The following is an 18,906-nucleotide window of genomic DNA, read 5'->3' as shown; positions in this document are numbered from 1 at the left end:
TTGAGCTCCCAGAAGAATGTGAGGACCTGTCCTCATTCCTAACACAAGAGGGGGAGCAGAGATGCCTACATAGTATACATACCACTGTCAAGCAAGAAGGTGGGAAGAAGCAAGAGAAGCAGAGGTTCTTACCTTACCAAGATATTTCCAGTAAAGTTTACTGTATCATAACAAAAAGATAGTATTAAAATCACCTTTTAATACTGCCTGGTTGACATGGCAGCTAAGGAAGACTTGTGAAACAGTCACAGATTATGGCAGCTTGTGTGCTCTCACTTTCTCAGGATCCCGTTTAAAGACAAAAGGTGCACATATAGCATTTGAGGCAGACAGTTGTTGTCAGCAGAGCTTCTCAGCTCCCTGCTTAGTGACTACATAGCTTCCAAAAAGGAAACTCATATCTAGCTGTCTCAGGAGATGTAACAGAGGATTTGACACTGTAGACATACCCTATTCATTCTATCCTGAAAAGTATCTGTTCTCAGCTGTTTTGGAGAGGATAGCTTGTACAATTGCTACCAGGCAAAGCTGATCAGAGATCAGCTTTTCATTTTTTTGGTTCCTTTCTCCCTGCCCCCCTTCCCTGCATCCAATCTTTCTTCTTCCCTCGAAGAAAACAAAATTACAAAAAACCCTCAAAATTTTCTGCTTAGTTTGATCATTTTTCCCCTCCTGGTTTTTTGGTTTGACCACAAAACCAGACAAGCCATTATTCACCCAGCTCTACTAATGAGCTCCTTTCTCAGGGTTTTTGTACCCTGCATAATGAAGAACATCTGCATCTTGTGTAAAGCTTGACATTTCCCTGCCTATTCACCAATGGCCTTTTTCTCTTTTCTTTCAATGACTGAATGGATTAACACTGCAATACTACTAATGCAATGCATGGGAAAGGAAACTGGCAGTGTCTCCAGAACATTCTATTCTTATCACCTTCCCTTAATATTTCAGTAGAATTACCCAATTCATATGGTAATCATTTCCTTCTAATTAATGTTTCATATGTAACCTTGCTTATTCACTCCTACTTATTCCTACTTGCCAAGAAAGCTGAATGAGACTATTGGGGGTATCTGTCTGTCATGATATTGAGAACAGATTAATAATGCTGGCAGCATGCTAACAAAAAGATGTTTTTCATTAATTAACACTTATAAATAATTTGTTAAAGGTTACAGAGTGCTTAATGTATGCCTTAATAAACAGCTATTACATGGACCAGCCAACCAATAAGTTGCTTGTAACCATAAAAGCTCTTCTGATCTGCCTAGAGTACTTCTCAAACTTTCTAAAAACAAAGGGCCACCTACTATCCTGAAAAAAATGCTGACTGCCTAGTCCCGTAGAAATGGACTATTTTGTGCATCACTGCCACAATGTGTTTCATATGAATTTGTTATATTTTATTATTCATATTAACATATCCATTTTTATTTTGCCTTGATGGTTTGGTCATGTGCACAGGATTGTTTGTGAGACCATTTCTTTGGAAGGGAGAGAGACCATTTTGCAGGCTACCTTGTGACGTCTGGCAAACCATCAGTGATCCAGGTTGAGGCATAGTGATGTATGGTACACACTGCTCATGTAAGGGGCTATTAGCAGTTTCTTTATTAACTCTTACTGTAAGTGTACTCATAGACTTAGATTCCAGTCATTAACATTATTGAACAGCTGCGTACACACACACATGTGTAGATATAGTTTATATTTCCTAAGAAACCATCTGGTTTTAATTTAACACTAGTAGAATATCAAGTTTCACTAGGGCATCTAATGAAGCATGAAAAATCTGAATTTAGCAAAGCTTGTTTTCTGGTGGGTAAGGACTACATTAAGTGTCCTAATGTCCCTCTATGTCAGCAAGATCCAGTGCATGTTACTTAATTGCCATATATTGGCAAAAATATTGTAGGAATAATTATAGTGCTGTGCAGACAAAAGTTTGGGAAGATTCACAGGCTTATAAAATCACTATGAGCCCATTGTCTTCCATTTATCGCAGTGTCTCTATAGCAGAGTATACAAAAGAAAGCTGAAGCTGTTTTCTTTGTTACCTGCCTCTGATCTCAAAACCTGCATTTGCTCCGTATGCATTCCAAGATTCCACAATGTAATCTGGGCTGATCCCAAGAACTGAACTGGATTCTCCACAAGATCTGTTTTTTTGGCCAGTCTCAAGATAAATGCTTCCTTACAGAATCACCTGGAAAATAATTTTTTAAAAAGGATATTCATATGTGATTATTTTACATTTGCTAGGGGAAACGTGTGAAGTAGTTCACATTCTTTATAATGGGTATTTTATAGACATGCGATGCAGCCTAGGCAACTAAGCAGTTAGAATTTAAATTCATTTAAAGCAGTGGAGAAATTCCACTGAGGTCTTTGCATAGAATTAGTACCAAAGTTTTCATGAACTGGAGATAAGCAATGGTCACATAATTGTCTTTACACAACAGATTTTATGAAATGTAGGATTTATGGTAGTCAAAGGGCTTCATAGCAATGCCTTTCAACTATCTTTTATAATGTTCCAAAATAGTTGCAGTGATTCTTAGTAAGCAATATTCCCAGCAAATGTTGTGTTTTAATCAGCAAAAGAACGTACTAGATGGTTGCAGGTAATACGTATGATGATTAACAATAAGAATGGGTTGATAATGTCAATAACTCCAGAGCCAAGAAAGAGTTAGGCATGAGCAAACGTCTTTGGAGATAATGTTTGAACCTCTGACCTTGGTGCTTGGAACAGAGGAAGCTGTTTCTCATCTAGTGTACCAACATAATTATGCCTAGAGACTACAGACTACACAGTCTTAAATCTTTGCATTAGCCATATTTTTATAGGAAATGGTTTAACTTTGTGCGGCATGTCTGAAATGTATTTGCAATAGGAACAGAAGCAGTTTTCTCTTCTTTCCATTTCTCTAACCAATTAAAATTGTAGCATTATAAACATACGATACATATTTGAACCAAGACAAATATCTCAGTCTTCAGCAGGCTACAGTGAAATCAACTGAAATAGTGCTTTCTCAAACTTGGACAGGTTTCCTAAAATAAATTTGCCTGCAGTATCCATGTTTGCACTTCACCATATTGTTCTCTGCTTAATTAGATACAAGCCACAGTTTGTTTCATGCTTTTAATCTTGATATTTTTCTCATTGCTTTAGCTAGCTTAGACCAATTGCTCAGCTAAATATGTAAGATGATAATTAGTTTAACAGCATGTTACATTTATAGAGCAGTTCAACAGTAACTCATTATTGGCTACAGTAATCACGTAGCGCACACTAACGTAATTACTCTAGACGTACTGGAGTAAATATGAAATATAATGTTTATCAATTGAGTGCTTGCCATGGCATTACCTGACCCACGAATCAAAAATAAAGTTAATTTGATATGGGCTTTTTCATAGGAGTGAAATCCAGGGTCTCTGTCAGAGGACAGGATAGTTCTGGCAGGAACAGCCCTTGCCCTCCTCACTCTCCCAGCTGCCATCCTTGTTATCTGGCACCCAGATCCTTCAGCCTGGTTGGTCCCTGTGCTACTCCCACACATGCACACTCAGCTGCTGCGCGCGGGATGGAGCTATACATTTGTTATAGTTCATCACACACCCCAGATCTGACTCTTGGGAAAGAAAGGTAACCTGGTGGCTGCGGTACTGGGTCCAGAAGATTTCATTTTCTTTTCCTTGCTCAACAATGCTTTATTTCAATCCTTAATTTCTTAATGCTTCAGGTTCCCCATTGTAAAATGGGGATAATAATCTCCCTGTTGTCTATCTAGACTATAAACTTTTTGGAACAGACCCTTTGTTTTACCACATACACAAGAAGGCCCTGAGCATAGGTTGTGCTAATATTTTAAGTTAGAATAAGTAATTCTGATTACGTATAGGGAAAATTTAAACAAATCAGTCATCTTTTCAAAAGGGCTAGTTCTGCAGCTGCTGGGCACTTCTGGTTAAAGCTGATTCTGCCCTAAGAAAACAGTTTGCTTTTTTAACCCTTACCTCTTTCCTTTCTCAAGACTTCCACAACTCCTCTTTCTCCTTCTCATGCTCTTTTTGTACAGCATTCCTCCAAAAGCAGACGGCAGGACTAGCAGGGGTACATTTTCCTACCAACATGTTTAATGCATGGTAAATATCTTTTTTGTCTAGACAGAAACTGTGACCAAAACCACATTTCAGCTGGTTTTCTAGATGTCTTGAACAACATCTCACAGAAGAGCAATACCCCTGATATTGCACACTAACCCCAGCTCAACAAAAAACTGGCAAAAGTTACCCCAAAAACTTAACTTAAAGAAAATGTCCTAAAATCCTACGTATTTCAAAGAGTGAGAAACTGTCTTTGCCAGCAGGTGCCTCGCAGGAGATGCGGCCCTCCCGCAGGAGCAGAGGCTGGAGGGTACAGACTCCAGAGGGAGTCTGGAGGTAGGCGTAGCAGCCCTGCTCCCAGCCGGGGCGGGGGACGGAGCTCCACCGAGTCTCGGCCGCGCAGCCGGAGGGAGCGGTCCCCGCTTCGCGGCCCGCTGGGACAGGCAGGGCGGACGGGGCGCTCCCCCGCCGCCCCCCTCCCCGGCCGTGCCCGGCGCTGGGCCGGCGGAGCGGCGCTCCTCGCCTCCGCGGGCAGCTTCAGCACCCGGGGCGGCGGACAGCGCCCCGCGCAGCGCCGCCCCAGCGCCGCCTCGCCCCGGGGCCGCGGGGCCGGGCCGCTGCCTGGGAGCCCCAGCGCTTCGGCGTGGCCGCGTCCTGGTCGCTGCTGGCCTCGGGGGGCAAAAACATCACCTCAAAAAAACCCCCCAAACCCCAAAACCCAAGCCCAGCGAGTAGCGGGCCGGCCATTGCGGAGCTCTGCGTTTCCCGGGCCGCCCCGGGATGCGGCTCGGTGCTCCGGGAGCCGCCGTCGGGTGGGCGGTGAGTGCTGTCTGCGTGCCCGGGGGAAGCGCGAAAGCAGCGTGGAAACAGCTCCTCCAGCACGCAGCAGCAGCTTCCCCCGAAAATCCCCTTGCTCTCGCCCACCAACAGCTCCCTCTGGGTCCTAGCAGAGCAGGCAGGAGAGCCGCCCTCACGGTGGAGATTTCTGAGCAGGGACCGTCGAGGGACAGCGGTGATGTAGCAGATGGCATCAGTATTTAGGGCAGCCAGCACTCACGGGCACTGCTATGCTGGAAGACGAAATCCTTTGCAGCTGAGATACCCCCTTAGCTGAGGATTCACACCTTTATTGGGCTGGGAAATCATAGGAAAAATATCGGGGTTTTCTCTGCTCCTCTCCTTGAGCTGATGTCTGCATTTACTAGTTTAAACATCTCCAGAAATGAAACCAGGGTGATAGCCAGTAAAAACAGAAGAGGAATGACAAGTTGCTCTTTTGACCCAAAGTTTGTTGAAGTAAATTGAAAAACAGTCCTTTTCCTTCAATAGTTTGCAGATCAGGCCTTTGCACCCTGAATGGACTGAAAGATTTCACTAGTGAGTACATCTTCAAAGCAAACAGCACTAAGACCTAGTTCTGCTTCTGTGTTTCCTTCACTGGGAAGGAAAAAATCACTGCTGTTGAAGGAGGAATGAGTCTTTTCATTTACAGTTGAATTTTCTGAAAAAGCAGAAGGACCTGGCAACACCATCTTTTGATCAGCCATCTTCTGCAGGAGCCCTTGAGAATGCTTGCCTTAAAGCAGACTGTACTTCAACATTTGTGTACTAAGGGTTTGGGATAATCTGGTTGAAACCCCCTTGATTTCAACAGAAGTCTTTCCATTCACTTTAAAGAATTTTAGGTCATGCCCTAATAATGCAACATTCGGAGGTTTCTGCTCCATTTTCCCTAAGGATGTACATTTTATTTTTACAAAATGATTAGCGTTACATGGGCAAATAATGTAGTACTTCAGTAGAATAAAGAGAAATGCCACTGTGCTCCTAAGGAGGTTGAGTATCCCTGGAAAAGCTATTTTTCATTATATTTGTTTAAAGAGAGCAAGACTTTAATTTCAAAGGGTTTATTAATTACTAGCAGCTCTCATAGCTGTGATACAGTACAGAGGAAAGACAGCTCATTTAAAAGCACATAATTTACTTTAACAACTAAGCCATCTTCAGAGTCTTGTCCCTGCTGCACTGCTGCTTTTCTTTTTAACTACACCTATATTCATCTTTGCCTATCCTGACAGAAGGGATCTATGTGTGTGGAATTTTCCACATTGCTTCTGCATAAGCATAAAAGAATAAATCGTGGTGCTTTAGGACATGTATCATGTTACCAAGTTTTAGGTCTGCATATATCTATCTTATAGGCAGCCTGTCTAATTAAATGTGCCATCGGCAGGCCACCCAGCCATACTTAATTCACTACCTGAAAAAGTTTTTAAACTTCTTTTCTACTTAGTTGACTGCAAGTATGAGCCAAAGTAATACTCTGAATGTCACAGGGTGATTTTCTCAAGAAAAACCTCAAGTGTTACAAGTTTAGTCAAATTAGATTATTTACATTCAAACCCCTGTACTATAAATTCTCGTTCCTTTCCGCACAGGCAATGCAAAGAAGCAACGCTCTGTGTGCACCCCAGCCTCTGGGCTATTCCTCCCTACAAGTGAGAGTCTGGCCATCTGTACCCTCATCTCAGGTGCTGCTGAAGGAGGAGAAGAGGCCATCTGGCAGAGTGCAATACTGAGCCTATAGACAGCTGCAATCTGAGAGCGCAAAGGTATCTTTAATATACTCTCAAGCCATCCCCTCCTGTCTAAAACTTGGCTGAGGGGAGGAATGTTGTATCAAGACCATCACTCCAGGGAAGTTATCTTTTGTTTAGACAACACTAAGTGAGATTGGTGTTAGTTATATTTATCAGTGCAATAAGCTGTTTCTAAGGTACCCATCATTTAGTTTCCAAGATCTAGTACTGCTTTTATCCTTCTCTAAAGTGATCCACAAGATGGAATTTAACAAGAAAAGAAAAGCTATGGAGACTTTGTAGGAGAAAGTCTATAAAAAACCTCCTATATAGTAAATAGGAAATCAATAAAGAAGGAAATATTTCCAAACTTTGAGGAGTAATTGCAAACCACAGAGGGGAAGAAATAAACAGAAAAAGAAGTAGAGTTCCTTTCAAGAACAAAGTATGCAAAGTTCAGCCTTACTTTTTTTTTTTTTTTCCCAGAAAATAGTGCCAGAACTGTTAGAGGTTTAGCTAAGCCTGCATGGGCCAAATTCTGCCTCAATTTGTAAGTAGTCATCCAGCTATTAGGACAAATACAAACAATCTAAGATTGTGCATCACTTTTTTATTTTAAAATGTGATCTTCGACAGCGTATCTGCAAGTGACTTGGTTACCAGTAAGGCTAGCCTGATTCATGGCAGACATTCCTTTTTCATGTGGTGATAGTGATCAGCAAGAGGATTTGGGCCTCCTTGAAGCAGAGTGTTTGCCTCTTTCCAAAGGTGGAGGGACAAGGCTTGTACTAATGAGAAAATTCTCATGCAGTTCAAATGAGGCACAGCAAAACCCCCATAGTACTTTTGTTTTGCATAGCACATTTCTCCTCAGAGAGGTTGCAAGGCAGGAAGCTACATGCCTGTGATGCAAGTAAACAGGCATTTTGTATACAGGTGGTGGCTGTGCATGTAACCCCCATCTGTGTCCTGTGCTCAGTAGCCTCCTGGTCCCAGTGGGCTAATCCAGCTCCTACTGAAGGCTTTGAGCTCTCCTAGGTACACATATGCCTGGTCTGCTGAGCACACAAAGGTGCTTCCAGCTGGGATGCAGAAATTTTATCTGGGATTACATCCCCCAACCCGCTGTCTTGGAGTCTGGTACAAGAGGACTTTCTCCTTTTATAAACACCCTTTACAGTGGAAGGAACACAGCTTTCCCAATAACACACATCTCTGGGGTCTATAGAGCTGGCTTAATCCCAGAAGAAGCCTTAAATTGGAGATTAAGACCAAAGAAAGCTGAAATTTGAAACCATTTCCCAATATTTTAATGAATTTCCAGTTTCAGTTAGTAAACATTTGACTATTTTCCATTTTTAAAGCTTCTGCTGCTGAAATCCACAGCACACATTAATCCATCAGACAACCAGTGCCTCAAGCACAGCTGAGAACTTTTCACTGCAACCCAAGCATTCAAGTGGGGATAGGTGCTTGATGTATGCTAACAAGCCTGGGCTGAGCTTAAATATGAGCAGAGGTTCCAGCTGAGGTTCTTTGCTCCTACAGAGGAATCCCCCTTGCTTGTTGCTATTCAAAGGTAAGGCTCTCTGAAGTTGTTCCATGTTGTTCACAGATACAGCTGCGATCCTTCAGCAATTACCCAGATTTAGGCAGCTGCAGTGTGTGATTCAGACAAATTGTATGCCCCTGTAACATAGCAACAGGTGACTTCATAACTGGTCTGAGCTTTCTGGGACATCAGTGCCTCAGAAACACTGAGTGCTTCACAAGGTACTAGGAAGTTGCTGGTGGATGCAAGGAGTTTAACAAGGTTGAATTTTGCACTGGCACTAGGTGAGTACTCAAGAATAGATCTTTAAAGTCTTTTAAATTATAGACCTGGCTACAGAATCAAACTTCTGTGCTCCTAGAAAATTTTCCTTCCCAGCATGTTAATGTGTATGTATGAAGACTATGGAAAAGAACATACGGAGAAAAATAAATGGAAGGAGTAAAAGTCAAGAGAGAAAGCTGAAAATATCAGTAAATAAAAGTACTGTGCTTACATTCTTGTGTGTCAGGCCAACTCTGGGCTTGGTTTAGAATTGTAACTTCCTTGCGCTCCAAACTGCTCTACTTTGAGCTTTATACTCCCCACTAAGCTCTCTAATGAAAGTCAGGGGCAAATCAGCAACCCTGGGGCTCTGTTGTGCAATTTGAAAAGCTTGGGAGATGCTCCTGAGCACCTCTCGGCTAATATCAGAACTTTCCCTTCAGGAGCATATCAAGGAGGGTAACTCTGCAGTACAGCTAAGCTCTCAGCTGGACATTGGTGCTGGCAGTCTTTCTTCCACATCAGGCTCTCCCCTTGCTGCAGGCAGTGTCAGCAGGCTCGCTAGGATGAAGATCAGCCTGGTTTAATATACACAGGCAGGGCTGAGGTGGTCAAAAAGAGAAAGGAAGGAATGAAGCTGAGTTGTTGAAAATGCTGTGAGATGTAGCACAACTGAAGCCAGGCCAAACGATACTGAGCGTATATCGTGTAATGAACAGGATGAAAGAGTTTCTCTTTCTGACAACCTCTTGTAACTACCAGCTCTTATGCTAGAAACAAATTACTGCTAAAACATGTAGCAAGGCAGAAGCAGAGAGATGTTAACACTGCAAGGGACAACCTCTTGCTCTAATAAGAGATGAGTTGCCTGTACCACCCTACGTAGTGACTTGGCTGTGAACATCTTCTGTTATCGAGTCATAAAGGCTGGGGAGGGAACTCTCTCACTTGGGTGCCCACAGCCAGCTTTGCATTCCTTTAGGGTGGGAAGGTGGAAGAATGAGACCTCCCCTGGGGTGAGACAAAGGAGGAGGGAAATCCATGGACACATCAGATGCAAGGTAGGAGGACAAATATAAGTGTGAAATAAGTGGGGAGAAAAATCACACATTATTTAACCTGTTGTGATGCTGCAATGCAAGGAATGGTTTTAGGGTTTTTTATGTTGTCATATCATATATTCAGGGCACCACTCCTGAGGTTTTTATCACAATGACTGCTTGGTCTGTTAAGATGGAGTCCATGAAACAGTTTGAGTGAAAAAAATAGTCTTTTTTTTTTCTCCTGCCTAAAATGAAAATTTGCTAATATTTGTCATAAAAAAATAAAAAGAATGTAGGTTTAGCAGCTGAATGTTAAGCACTCTTTAAAATTAGTATAAAGTCTTTAAAAAAAATACTATTTTCTATTTTCTTGCAAAGATGATTGGACATGTTACGTTGGTAACTACTAGAAGCAGTATTTGGTACAGTAATTGCGTTTAAGTGGCTCTTCACTTTGTAAACTCTGCATTCTCCTGTTATACCACTAGGTGTGAGTGTTGGAGCTTTTTCTGTTGTTGGTTTTGCAGTAATGTGTAGAAAAGTTGCTATCGTGTGTCCTGTTGAATTCCCAGTCACCCAAGGAATTCCCAACTGAATCGTGATGACTATCCAGTGTGCAAATGGGAAATCACTAAGTGACCGCCCACTCCGTGATACAGCACCCATCTGCAGAGCAGAATACCCCAGTTGCACGCAAAACTCTGGCTCTTTCATCCCTTTTGCCAGCTGTACGTGCACGTACTGGGGAGCAGGGGTCCCTGGTGCACGATTTTGTGTGACTTTTGCAGAGATGAAGAACCCAGAGTTGGAATTTGAAGGGAAAACGTCACTGGGAGACCTCAGAAGATTTCACAAACTAATTGCAGGAGACTGGTGTAGAGAAGGGAGCCTCATCTGCTTGAATGGAAAAGATGGGCAATACCATGTGTTTATCAGGAGAGAGGAAAGGTAGGGAGCAAAGGTCTGGGGACAAGAACTGGTGCAGCAGTGGGTCAAAGCAGGCCCACCAGGCAGCAAATACTTATCTTCACTCTCAGCTCACTTCTCACAGGCACATTTGGTCATGGAGAGGAAAGATAGAGGCAGTTAATTTGACAGGACAAAGTTTGTCTCCCTGCTGTGTTTCTACTTCGTTTTCTGACTGTCTTCCTCCCATGGCAGACATTTCTGGGGGAGTCTTTTATTCTCCCACCATCTCCTCTCCAACTCTATCCACTTGAGTTTTTCCTCCATCACTTTTCTTGTTTACTTTATGCCCCTTTGTTATTTCTTAACTAAGCATTCTGCTGGGAATCTTCAAACTGATTACTGATTTCTGTATGGTGGCTTTTGCCTTTGTGAAGTAAATCACTACTAAACAAATAATTATTTATGTCTCTGGTATCTGTATCCACCGATAATATCTATAAATGTTTTCAATTCCTGCGTACAGCTTTAGAAGCTTGGCTGAAATAGATTGAATAGGACATAAATTTATAAACTCCTCAAAAGTAAACACGTTCTGGAATTTGTGGTGAATTTTCAATTTGACTGTAGCTGTAGGGATATGCTGAGATACTGACCTATTTCAGACAAGCCAGAGATAAAGAAGCCATACAAAATTGCTGCAGAGTTTTAATCATGTTTAAATGTAGGTAAAAGGAATATTGATCCCAACCTTAGCAAAGGTTGGTAGATTTTGAAAGAAAATTGGAGATATTTGGGGACTTTTTGCTCCTTTATTTTAACTCAGGAGCTAAGTGAGAGAATTCAGAATCAGGACTACTTTACAAATACATTAAATGTTGGAAAATGAAATGAATTACAACACATTACAGTGGTGCGTTGAACAGTTGCATCTCATACAGCACTTAGGCAAGCAGGGATCCAAATTTTGTCCTGTGGCATGTAGGTGCACTAGTAAAAAAAAAAAAAGTACAGTATAATGTGCCCAAAGACAGTACCCCTTTTGAATCATCAAGAAAAGTCCTAGGAAAGAATGGCCTTCACATGGATGCATAAGCCATCAAAAATACTACTACAATTAAATACCAGTAATTGCAAATTTATTGCATAATTTAAGAAAATTTTGCACAACTAAAAGATAAAAAGTAGGAATTAGCTTCCAAGCAGCAATATATTTAAATATTTAAATGAAATTCCTTTACACAAGAGAGAAACTGCTATTTATAACATGAAGAAAAATCTCTATTGTGAGGTTAAAAACAGCAAAAAATAACCAGCGCATTTTACTTCATTTTCAAATGTCAGGTGTTAAATTGGGAAAACTTGCATGTGGCCAAATGAGCTGTGGTTTGGCCCCAGTCTTTTGTGCCAATCAGGTGTGCTGCCTGCCACGTGGAGAGAGGTGAATGAGTGGTGATGGTGTGCCCAGAAAGGGGATCCTTCCTCTCTACTTGTGCTTTCAGGCAGTGTTACTGTCTGAATTACAAAGCCTCTTTCTGATCCTGCAGGAAAGAAGGCTTTTGCACATCTTATTAAGGCATTACATAGTAGAGGTATGATCTAGTCCCAGGTTGGTTTCTTCTATGGGAATGTTCCAAATGAGATCTAATATTTAACTATAATTGAGACATTTAGAAGCAAACATGTTTAGACTAACTGATGTTTTAGAACAGCTACCTCCCCCATTTTCTAGCAGTGTGTCACTTTTAACTCCATGTAGTTTAAAAATTAACATCAGATTTTTCTGTTTCATTTGGCTTTCTTAACCCATAGGTAAAACTCTTAGTCACAGATCCATCCTGTTAAACTCTTCAAGGATGATGGCCATTTTTCATAGGAGCTCACATAATCCGAAAGTCCCTCTTAAGCACTGGAACAGAAAGGATCCCTACACCTTATATTGGCACATGTCACCACGCAGAAATCTTTTGCAAACTTTCAATAAATTCACTAGAGTTCTGAGTTCAAGTAAATACTATCCTACCTTGGAGATACAAAGTACAGAAATAAGAGGTGAATTCCAGCAACCCGAACATCAGGCTGAAACAATATGCCAAAATATGATACAATGTAGGTCAAAACATAATATATATTCCTGTACATAATGAGAGCACTCACTAAACATAACATTTTTAGCATCTGAATAGAAAATAAATTAATAGAGAAACTTCTGTTTGAGGAAAGAGTGAGTACAATGCAGGAAATGGATATTTTTAACTCACCACTGTCTAAGTGGGAGGGGTTACTAACAAGCAAAACTGCATGTTAAGAACCCAAAACATGGTCATGGTCATTTGTATATGTAATTATGGGATCAGAAATTCACAAATATATCTTTTGGCGGTACGGCAGACTTCATCGACCCACTTGCCTTGTGATGACTGAGAAAAAAAGACACAGTTTTCACGCTTCCCTCCGTTTGGTTGGGCGCGATCCCAATTGAAGTACTGTAGAGCCATGCCATTGACATCAACGAATTTCCCTTCATTTATCATGTCATTGACACCCAGCCAAAACTCAGACACTCTAGGCATACTTTTCTTGCCATAATCTCGAAGAGTGTTTGTTTCATCGTTATTCCTTGGGATAGCCAGTGTCCCCCCCTTGGCTATGCAGTCTTCGTTGGCTTCATGAAAATGTTTGGTGCCTTCTGATATGAGGTAGCACTTCTTATGGGCCTTTGTCCCACGAAGACAGACTGTGAATAGATATTGGTTTGCATGTTCAGTAAAAGCTTGGGCTACAGCTTTGAATAACGTTTCCGAAAATGATCATTTTCTAAAGGTATGTTGGGAATTAAGCAGACAAGTCCCTCAGCAAGTGAAAGGCTCTTGCCTCCACAGAGTGGGCCTGAAAGTAGTAGTAAGATCAGACCTTCCTGCTAGTCCTCCTCTTCATGTAGGACCTTGTACGCAGCCAGCATGTTAGCGTGCGTTTGGGAACTCTGAACAGACTGCTCACAGGCACCCTCCAAAGCACTTTGGACTACAAGGGACAGCCAAAAGCAGAGCATGGTCTTATAGCTGCTCCAGAGAAGAGGCACTTAAGTGGAATGACAGACATAGCTGTGAACTTAACACCATAAAGTGCTTTGGAGAATCTTTCCTGTGTTTATGTTGATAATCCTCAGGTATGATCTTGAGCCCCAGATTCCCTGCAGCAATGTAATTCTCTCAAGGATTTTCTTATTTTGCTGTTTCAGAATGCTAAAATGTAACCCACACCTGTTGTCAGCATATCTTATGTCTTCTTTTAGTAAACAGTCCTGCTTTCGCAAATTTTTTCCTTATTTCATCAGTCTTAAAATTGATAGAATGGATGAGGTATGGATGTTTGTGTTGTTAGCAGATGCGATTTGGTCATCAGGAAATCTATACTTGGCTTTATAGTAAGCAGACAGATCTAAAGGTCTTTTCGTATTTAAGATATTTAAGTGCTAAAGAAAAGTAAAGTTTTATGCATTAACTAAGCCTAGTTCCTAGCAAACAAAGGCAGGACAGAAATGTGCTATTTTAAATGTGTCCTGCCCACCAGAAAAATACTGATTTGAAATTCATAATGCAAATCTCTGTCTGGATGATTGATAAAAGTATATTTCCACTTGCAGAAGAATACGCATTTGCCTCTTTAGTTCTTAATTTCTGATCTTTCCAGCAAAGTCTATCCCTTCAAACTCTAAATTCAAATGAGGTGAAGTGACTTAAATCTATAAACACTTTTAGAAAGTGTACACTTATTACTGAGCTTGCATGATAATCTGAACCAAATAATCTAAACATTTGCATTTATAAATCTGGTTGCTTTCAGTTCTACTGGAACATATCAGGGAAGTCTTGATGTAAAGTCCAAATGTACTAGAACATTAATTTGGCATATGCTTTGTAACTGGAATTGCCTTGCAGAACCGCTGTCAAAGTTCTTCCAGCCCAAGGTCTGTGTGGGCAGGCTTGCAGGAGTGAATCCTTAAACTTTGCTTTCCAGCTCTCCTAATACAGATATGTGAAAAACTGATTGTCCCAAGAAAAATACTTACAAGAAGAGAACCCTCCTCAAAGGAGTGTTTCTTCTGAGCTGAGGAAGGTAGCAAAGGGCTTGAATAAACTCCTGTAACAATTATTTTTAGAATCCTGCATGTGACTACTTCCAGATTATTTCATTTATTGCTTGAACTCATCTTGTACTTATATTAGAAATATGTCATGAAACTACATGAACATCTTCTGTCCTGATGTTTTCTATAATCTGTTTCTAATCCCTGTCATCTGTTCTCGTAAAAAAGTAATTATGTATCTGATCAACAGGATATGGAAATCCACTTTGGACCATATCCTATATGTCTCAGTTTTTTAGTATTTCCAGTTGTAGTATTCATTGCATTCCTTAACTGCATTTTCAGGGTCATCATTTTATATTAGGGCTTATCCTTCAAATTTTATCCTTTCCAACTGCTAATGGCCAAAAAAAAGTAATGAACATATTTGCTAAATGTTGAGTTCTTTAACAAATTTATATTCATGGGAAAGATCAGAGACACCTTATATACTTCAGCAATGCTGCAGTAATGATGGAGACTGGCCCTCTTTATGGAGAAAGTATGTGCTGCTAAATGGTGTGTGGCAACATTTCACAGTATGTAGAAAGGAGACCTAGGAAATTCAAGCAAAAGAAGAAATCAGATTGCAATGTGTGTCTTGGAAATGTCCATAAACTAAAAAAGCAGCTCCTCTTTCAAGTATCATAAGGCTATTAATAAACGCAGTCAGAGCTAGAGGGGTAATAGATCTCTTTTTGCCAAATTTGGAATCCAGTTGAACAGTGTGGGTTCTGAACTTAGAATATAGCTCAAAATAATTTTTGAGGATAGAAAATCTCCTGGCTCTGGTTTCATTTCTAAGCCACTGCGTGCTTACTCTCAAGCTCCTTCTGGAAGCAATACAAGAATTACTTTTAAACAAGAGTTACTTGTCTAGCACAGGCTCCCTCTTTTTAAGAAAATTCTGAAGTCTTCCTATAAAAAATTCAACATAAAAATATTTTGTAAAGCTCAAAAAGCTCTATGTAACCCAAGATGTAAAACAGGACAACCCAGATATTACCATCCCTAAGGAAAATATGTTCTGTTTCAATATGAATGATGTCATTTCCTCTGTAGTGTCCTCTTGTACATGTTTAAATGCCAAGTTCTGTGTCAACAGCTGTGAAAAAGCACAACTGTCTAGTAGGTGCATGTGTATTTACCCTTCTTATTTTGTTTGGAAATTTCCATCTGGCTATTTAAATGCTTAAAGGACTCTGCACATTGATACAGGATATTTCTGAACTCACAGTGGTATTACTTTGAAGCTTTATGGCAACATTCCCATTTGAATGTCACAAACTGCACACTTTAAAAAGGCTCAGTCCTTTTAGCTTCCTTTTTGGGGGTATTTTCAGCCTTTTCCGTGTATATTTTTGCCTTGATAGTTACCCATGTTCATATCGAAGCTGGGGACCTAACTCATTGACCATCTAAACTCTCAAACCCAGCAACCCTCATTGTGTTGCCTTTACCTGATTATACCTAAAATCACAGCTTGGGGTTGTGCATAGCAAAGACAAAAGTAGTTCTTACTCCAGATTAATTCTTGCTCCTAGTGAAGAATCGCCACTTGTACACCATTAGTTCAGACTTGATTTTACTTGAATGCTCCCTTCAGTGTTTGTCTCACCATTACAGCTGTGGCATACCATGTTTTTAAGGAGTGGTATTTCTCAGTCACAAGTCCCCACTAAAGAGAAGGATAGGAGTGAAGGAGAGAGGAAAGGCAGTGATAACTTTTGGAAGCCATTGACTAGTGCGAGCTGCTTTACCTGTCTGAAGTGCTTGCATTTCTTTCAGAGCATTTACTTCCCGCCACAATTTGTCAATCTGGGTCTTTAGGTCATCTTTTTCTTAAATAAAAGAAATACGGATAAATGAACAGATACGCAAGCAAAAAGAATATTTAAAAAATTAAATGCTAAAAGCTGTTTCAAAATATCATGGGTTTCTGCATTGCTGAGGTAGGTTTTGATTTCTTTTAAAGATGTTTCCTTAATGAAAGGATTCCCGTAAGGTTTCTATAAAAAACAGGAGGAACCTACCTTTACCTTTCACCGTCATAGTTTTCACTTGGACTGTATCCTAGTAACTGTTTGAAAACCATGGATTGTTGCAGCTAATAGTTATTTTGCATGCCAGTATCTAGTTTACAGCAAAATTTGCCTATTTACTTTTGAACCTGTACACCATGGTGTATATATATGACGTAGAAATAATAGCAGGACACAAGTTGTGTTTATTCAAAGAAATGTTATTTCTGTGAGCATGAAAGTTTCACACAACTCTTGTTTTAACACGGTGAGGAACAACTGAAATAATCCAACTTCACAGTCTGAATGTATGCAGACAAGCTTGCTGAGCTGCAATTTCCCCTCCCCAGGAGGAGCCTTCCTCTCTCTGTCAGTACAGAGAGGGCCTGGTGACTTGAGTCACATAAATTCAGTATGAATCACCCTTTTGTAGCACTTACAAAAGCACTAAGAAGATGGTGGGACAAGAAAAGAATTTAATGTGCACATAACTCCATTTTCATGTCCTCTTTTCCATTCTTTTTTCTTAATTATTATAATATTCCACCACCATCACACAACTAGCAGGCATGTTTCCATTGCACAAGATGACAATTTGATTGCAGCAGTAACCAGACCTTCCAGAAGCCACGGTAATGAACATGAGGAATAAATAAGCTCTTTCACACATAGCAGAACTAACAAAACCACAGTTCCTACAGATGGGTGTTACATCACTAATCCTCCAGCTGCACCCCAGAAAGTTCATCTCTTCTCCATATTCTCTGCTGCCTGTGGGGATAATCCCAGCTGTCCTTCGTGACTCCCTGGTTCCCCAAGGCAGGACTCCCAGTTCCTCAATCCATGCTCCTCCCTGTGATTCCCAGTTCACAGTAGCCTCTCCATGTCCCCTGGCTGCTTCAAAAGAGGCAAAAAGCAGAACAAGCTGAGCTCCTGGTGCAACCTTTTCATAGTGGGACACTAATGCAGATCTCTCTTTCCCCCCCCCTTCTAAATTTCATAAAATATTGGGAAATTTATCCTCAGGAGTGCCATTCTTCTGGCAAATTGTTTCAAGTTCAAAAGCAGTGGAAGGCTGACAGAAAAATGTGCTGGTGAAACAAATGTATAAGCAGCCTGTCCTTAGGACACCAAGCTAAAAACTATAGAGATTCAAAAGGAGAAGCACATATAACTGTATAGCTCCAGAGCAGTGTAATCATGTTGTACAATGGCTTTACCAAAGCTGCAGTTTTTTTCATTGACTAGGAGTTTAAATATTTGCCGTTAACCTCCATAATACCCTCTTTTATTAGAAATAAGTCTTTAAATTAAATACACAGACATTTCCAAACAACATTCAGCAGGTTTTTATTTGCTCTGTAAGCTTTGCTCTGGGAATTTATGCTTTATCTTTTTCTGCTAATTCTTTTTCATTAGTTTGACTTGCTATTTCACAGTACTTGTCACACAGGTAAAGTAATATTTCCCAAATATTAGACAGACATTCTGTTAAAATTAGGAAAAGGTTCAAAAATCTGAACAGCCTTGGAGACTGAATGTTTTATTCTGCTCTTTTACACCATATGTACATGAATTTCCATTCTTCTGGTCTTAGTCAATGTAACTATGTAACTAAGAATGATCGGCCAGACTCCTCTCTCAGCTGTACCTCCAAGTCCTAAATAATGCCAACAGAGATGAACAGGTGTAACAGAGCAATATATTTACAACTGTTATACAGCTCTATTTCCATAACTCATTCTTCCACCTTATTTTTAGCTTTGCTAACTCACATAAAAATATTTTAAAGACACGTATAACATAGGCTCAACTGTCCTTTGTTAATAAGCATTTGTATAATGTTAGTTTCTGGTTCATGCAATGTTATTTAAGTACATAGTAAACTTGCATAGTCTATAAGTTTCTATCCCTCCTCCCAGTTAAAACCCAGTACCTTTCACTCTACGTTTGCTGTGCTTCCTGGCTTTGAATTTGGAAGCCTGGCTGATGGTCTGATCCAGCAGTAGTATGCTTATGAGTAGAAAAATCATAAGTCCAGTTTGTGCCATGTCTCTTCTAAAGAACTTAGCAAGAAGCTTCAAGAGATTCTCTTCACCAGCTCTGAGAGTGAGTCACATAGACACATCTAGTAGGGACTGACCAAGGTCAGTTTTATAAAAGTGTAGTGATAGGGTTGGCTGTACTCCTTGCTTACGAAATGTGTTTAATACTTAAGCTGGCTGTAGCATAAGGCATCCCCTTGTTCTCACATCTCATCTGAAATTCCTATTTCCTTTTTGAGTTCAGCTGGGAC

At 40.5% G+C, this 18,906-nt stretch overlaps 1 protein-coding gene across 1 annotated transcript; it reads right to left on the bottom strand.

The window, feature by feature from the left end:
* Positions 1 to 12,805: 12,805 nt before the first annotated feature.
* On the bottom strand, positions 12,806 to 18,661 carry CLEC3A (C-type lectin domain family 3 member A; the record flags this gene model as incomplete). Its single annotated transcript, XM_082319600.1, has 3 exons — positions 12,806 to 13,197; positions 16,350 to 16,430; positions 18,547 to 18,661. 3 exons carry the CDS (start codon positions 18,659 to 18,661, stop codon positions 12,806 to 12,808), a joined length of 588 nt encoding a protein of 195 aa, XP_082175726.1.
* Between the last annotated feature and the right edge of the window lie 245 nt (positions 18,662 to 18,906).

This window comes from Platalea leucorodia (assembly GCF_965183815.1).
Source record: "Platalea leucorodia genome assembly, chromosome: 8".
NCBI lineage: Eukaryota > Metazoa > Chordata > Aves > Pelecaniformes > Threskiornithidae > Platalea > Platalea leucorodia.
Note: the sequence above shows the minus strand (reverse complement) of the source record. Positions and strands in the feature narration are given on the sequence as shown.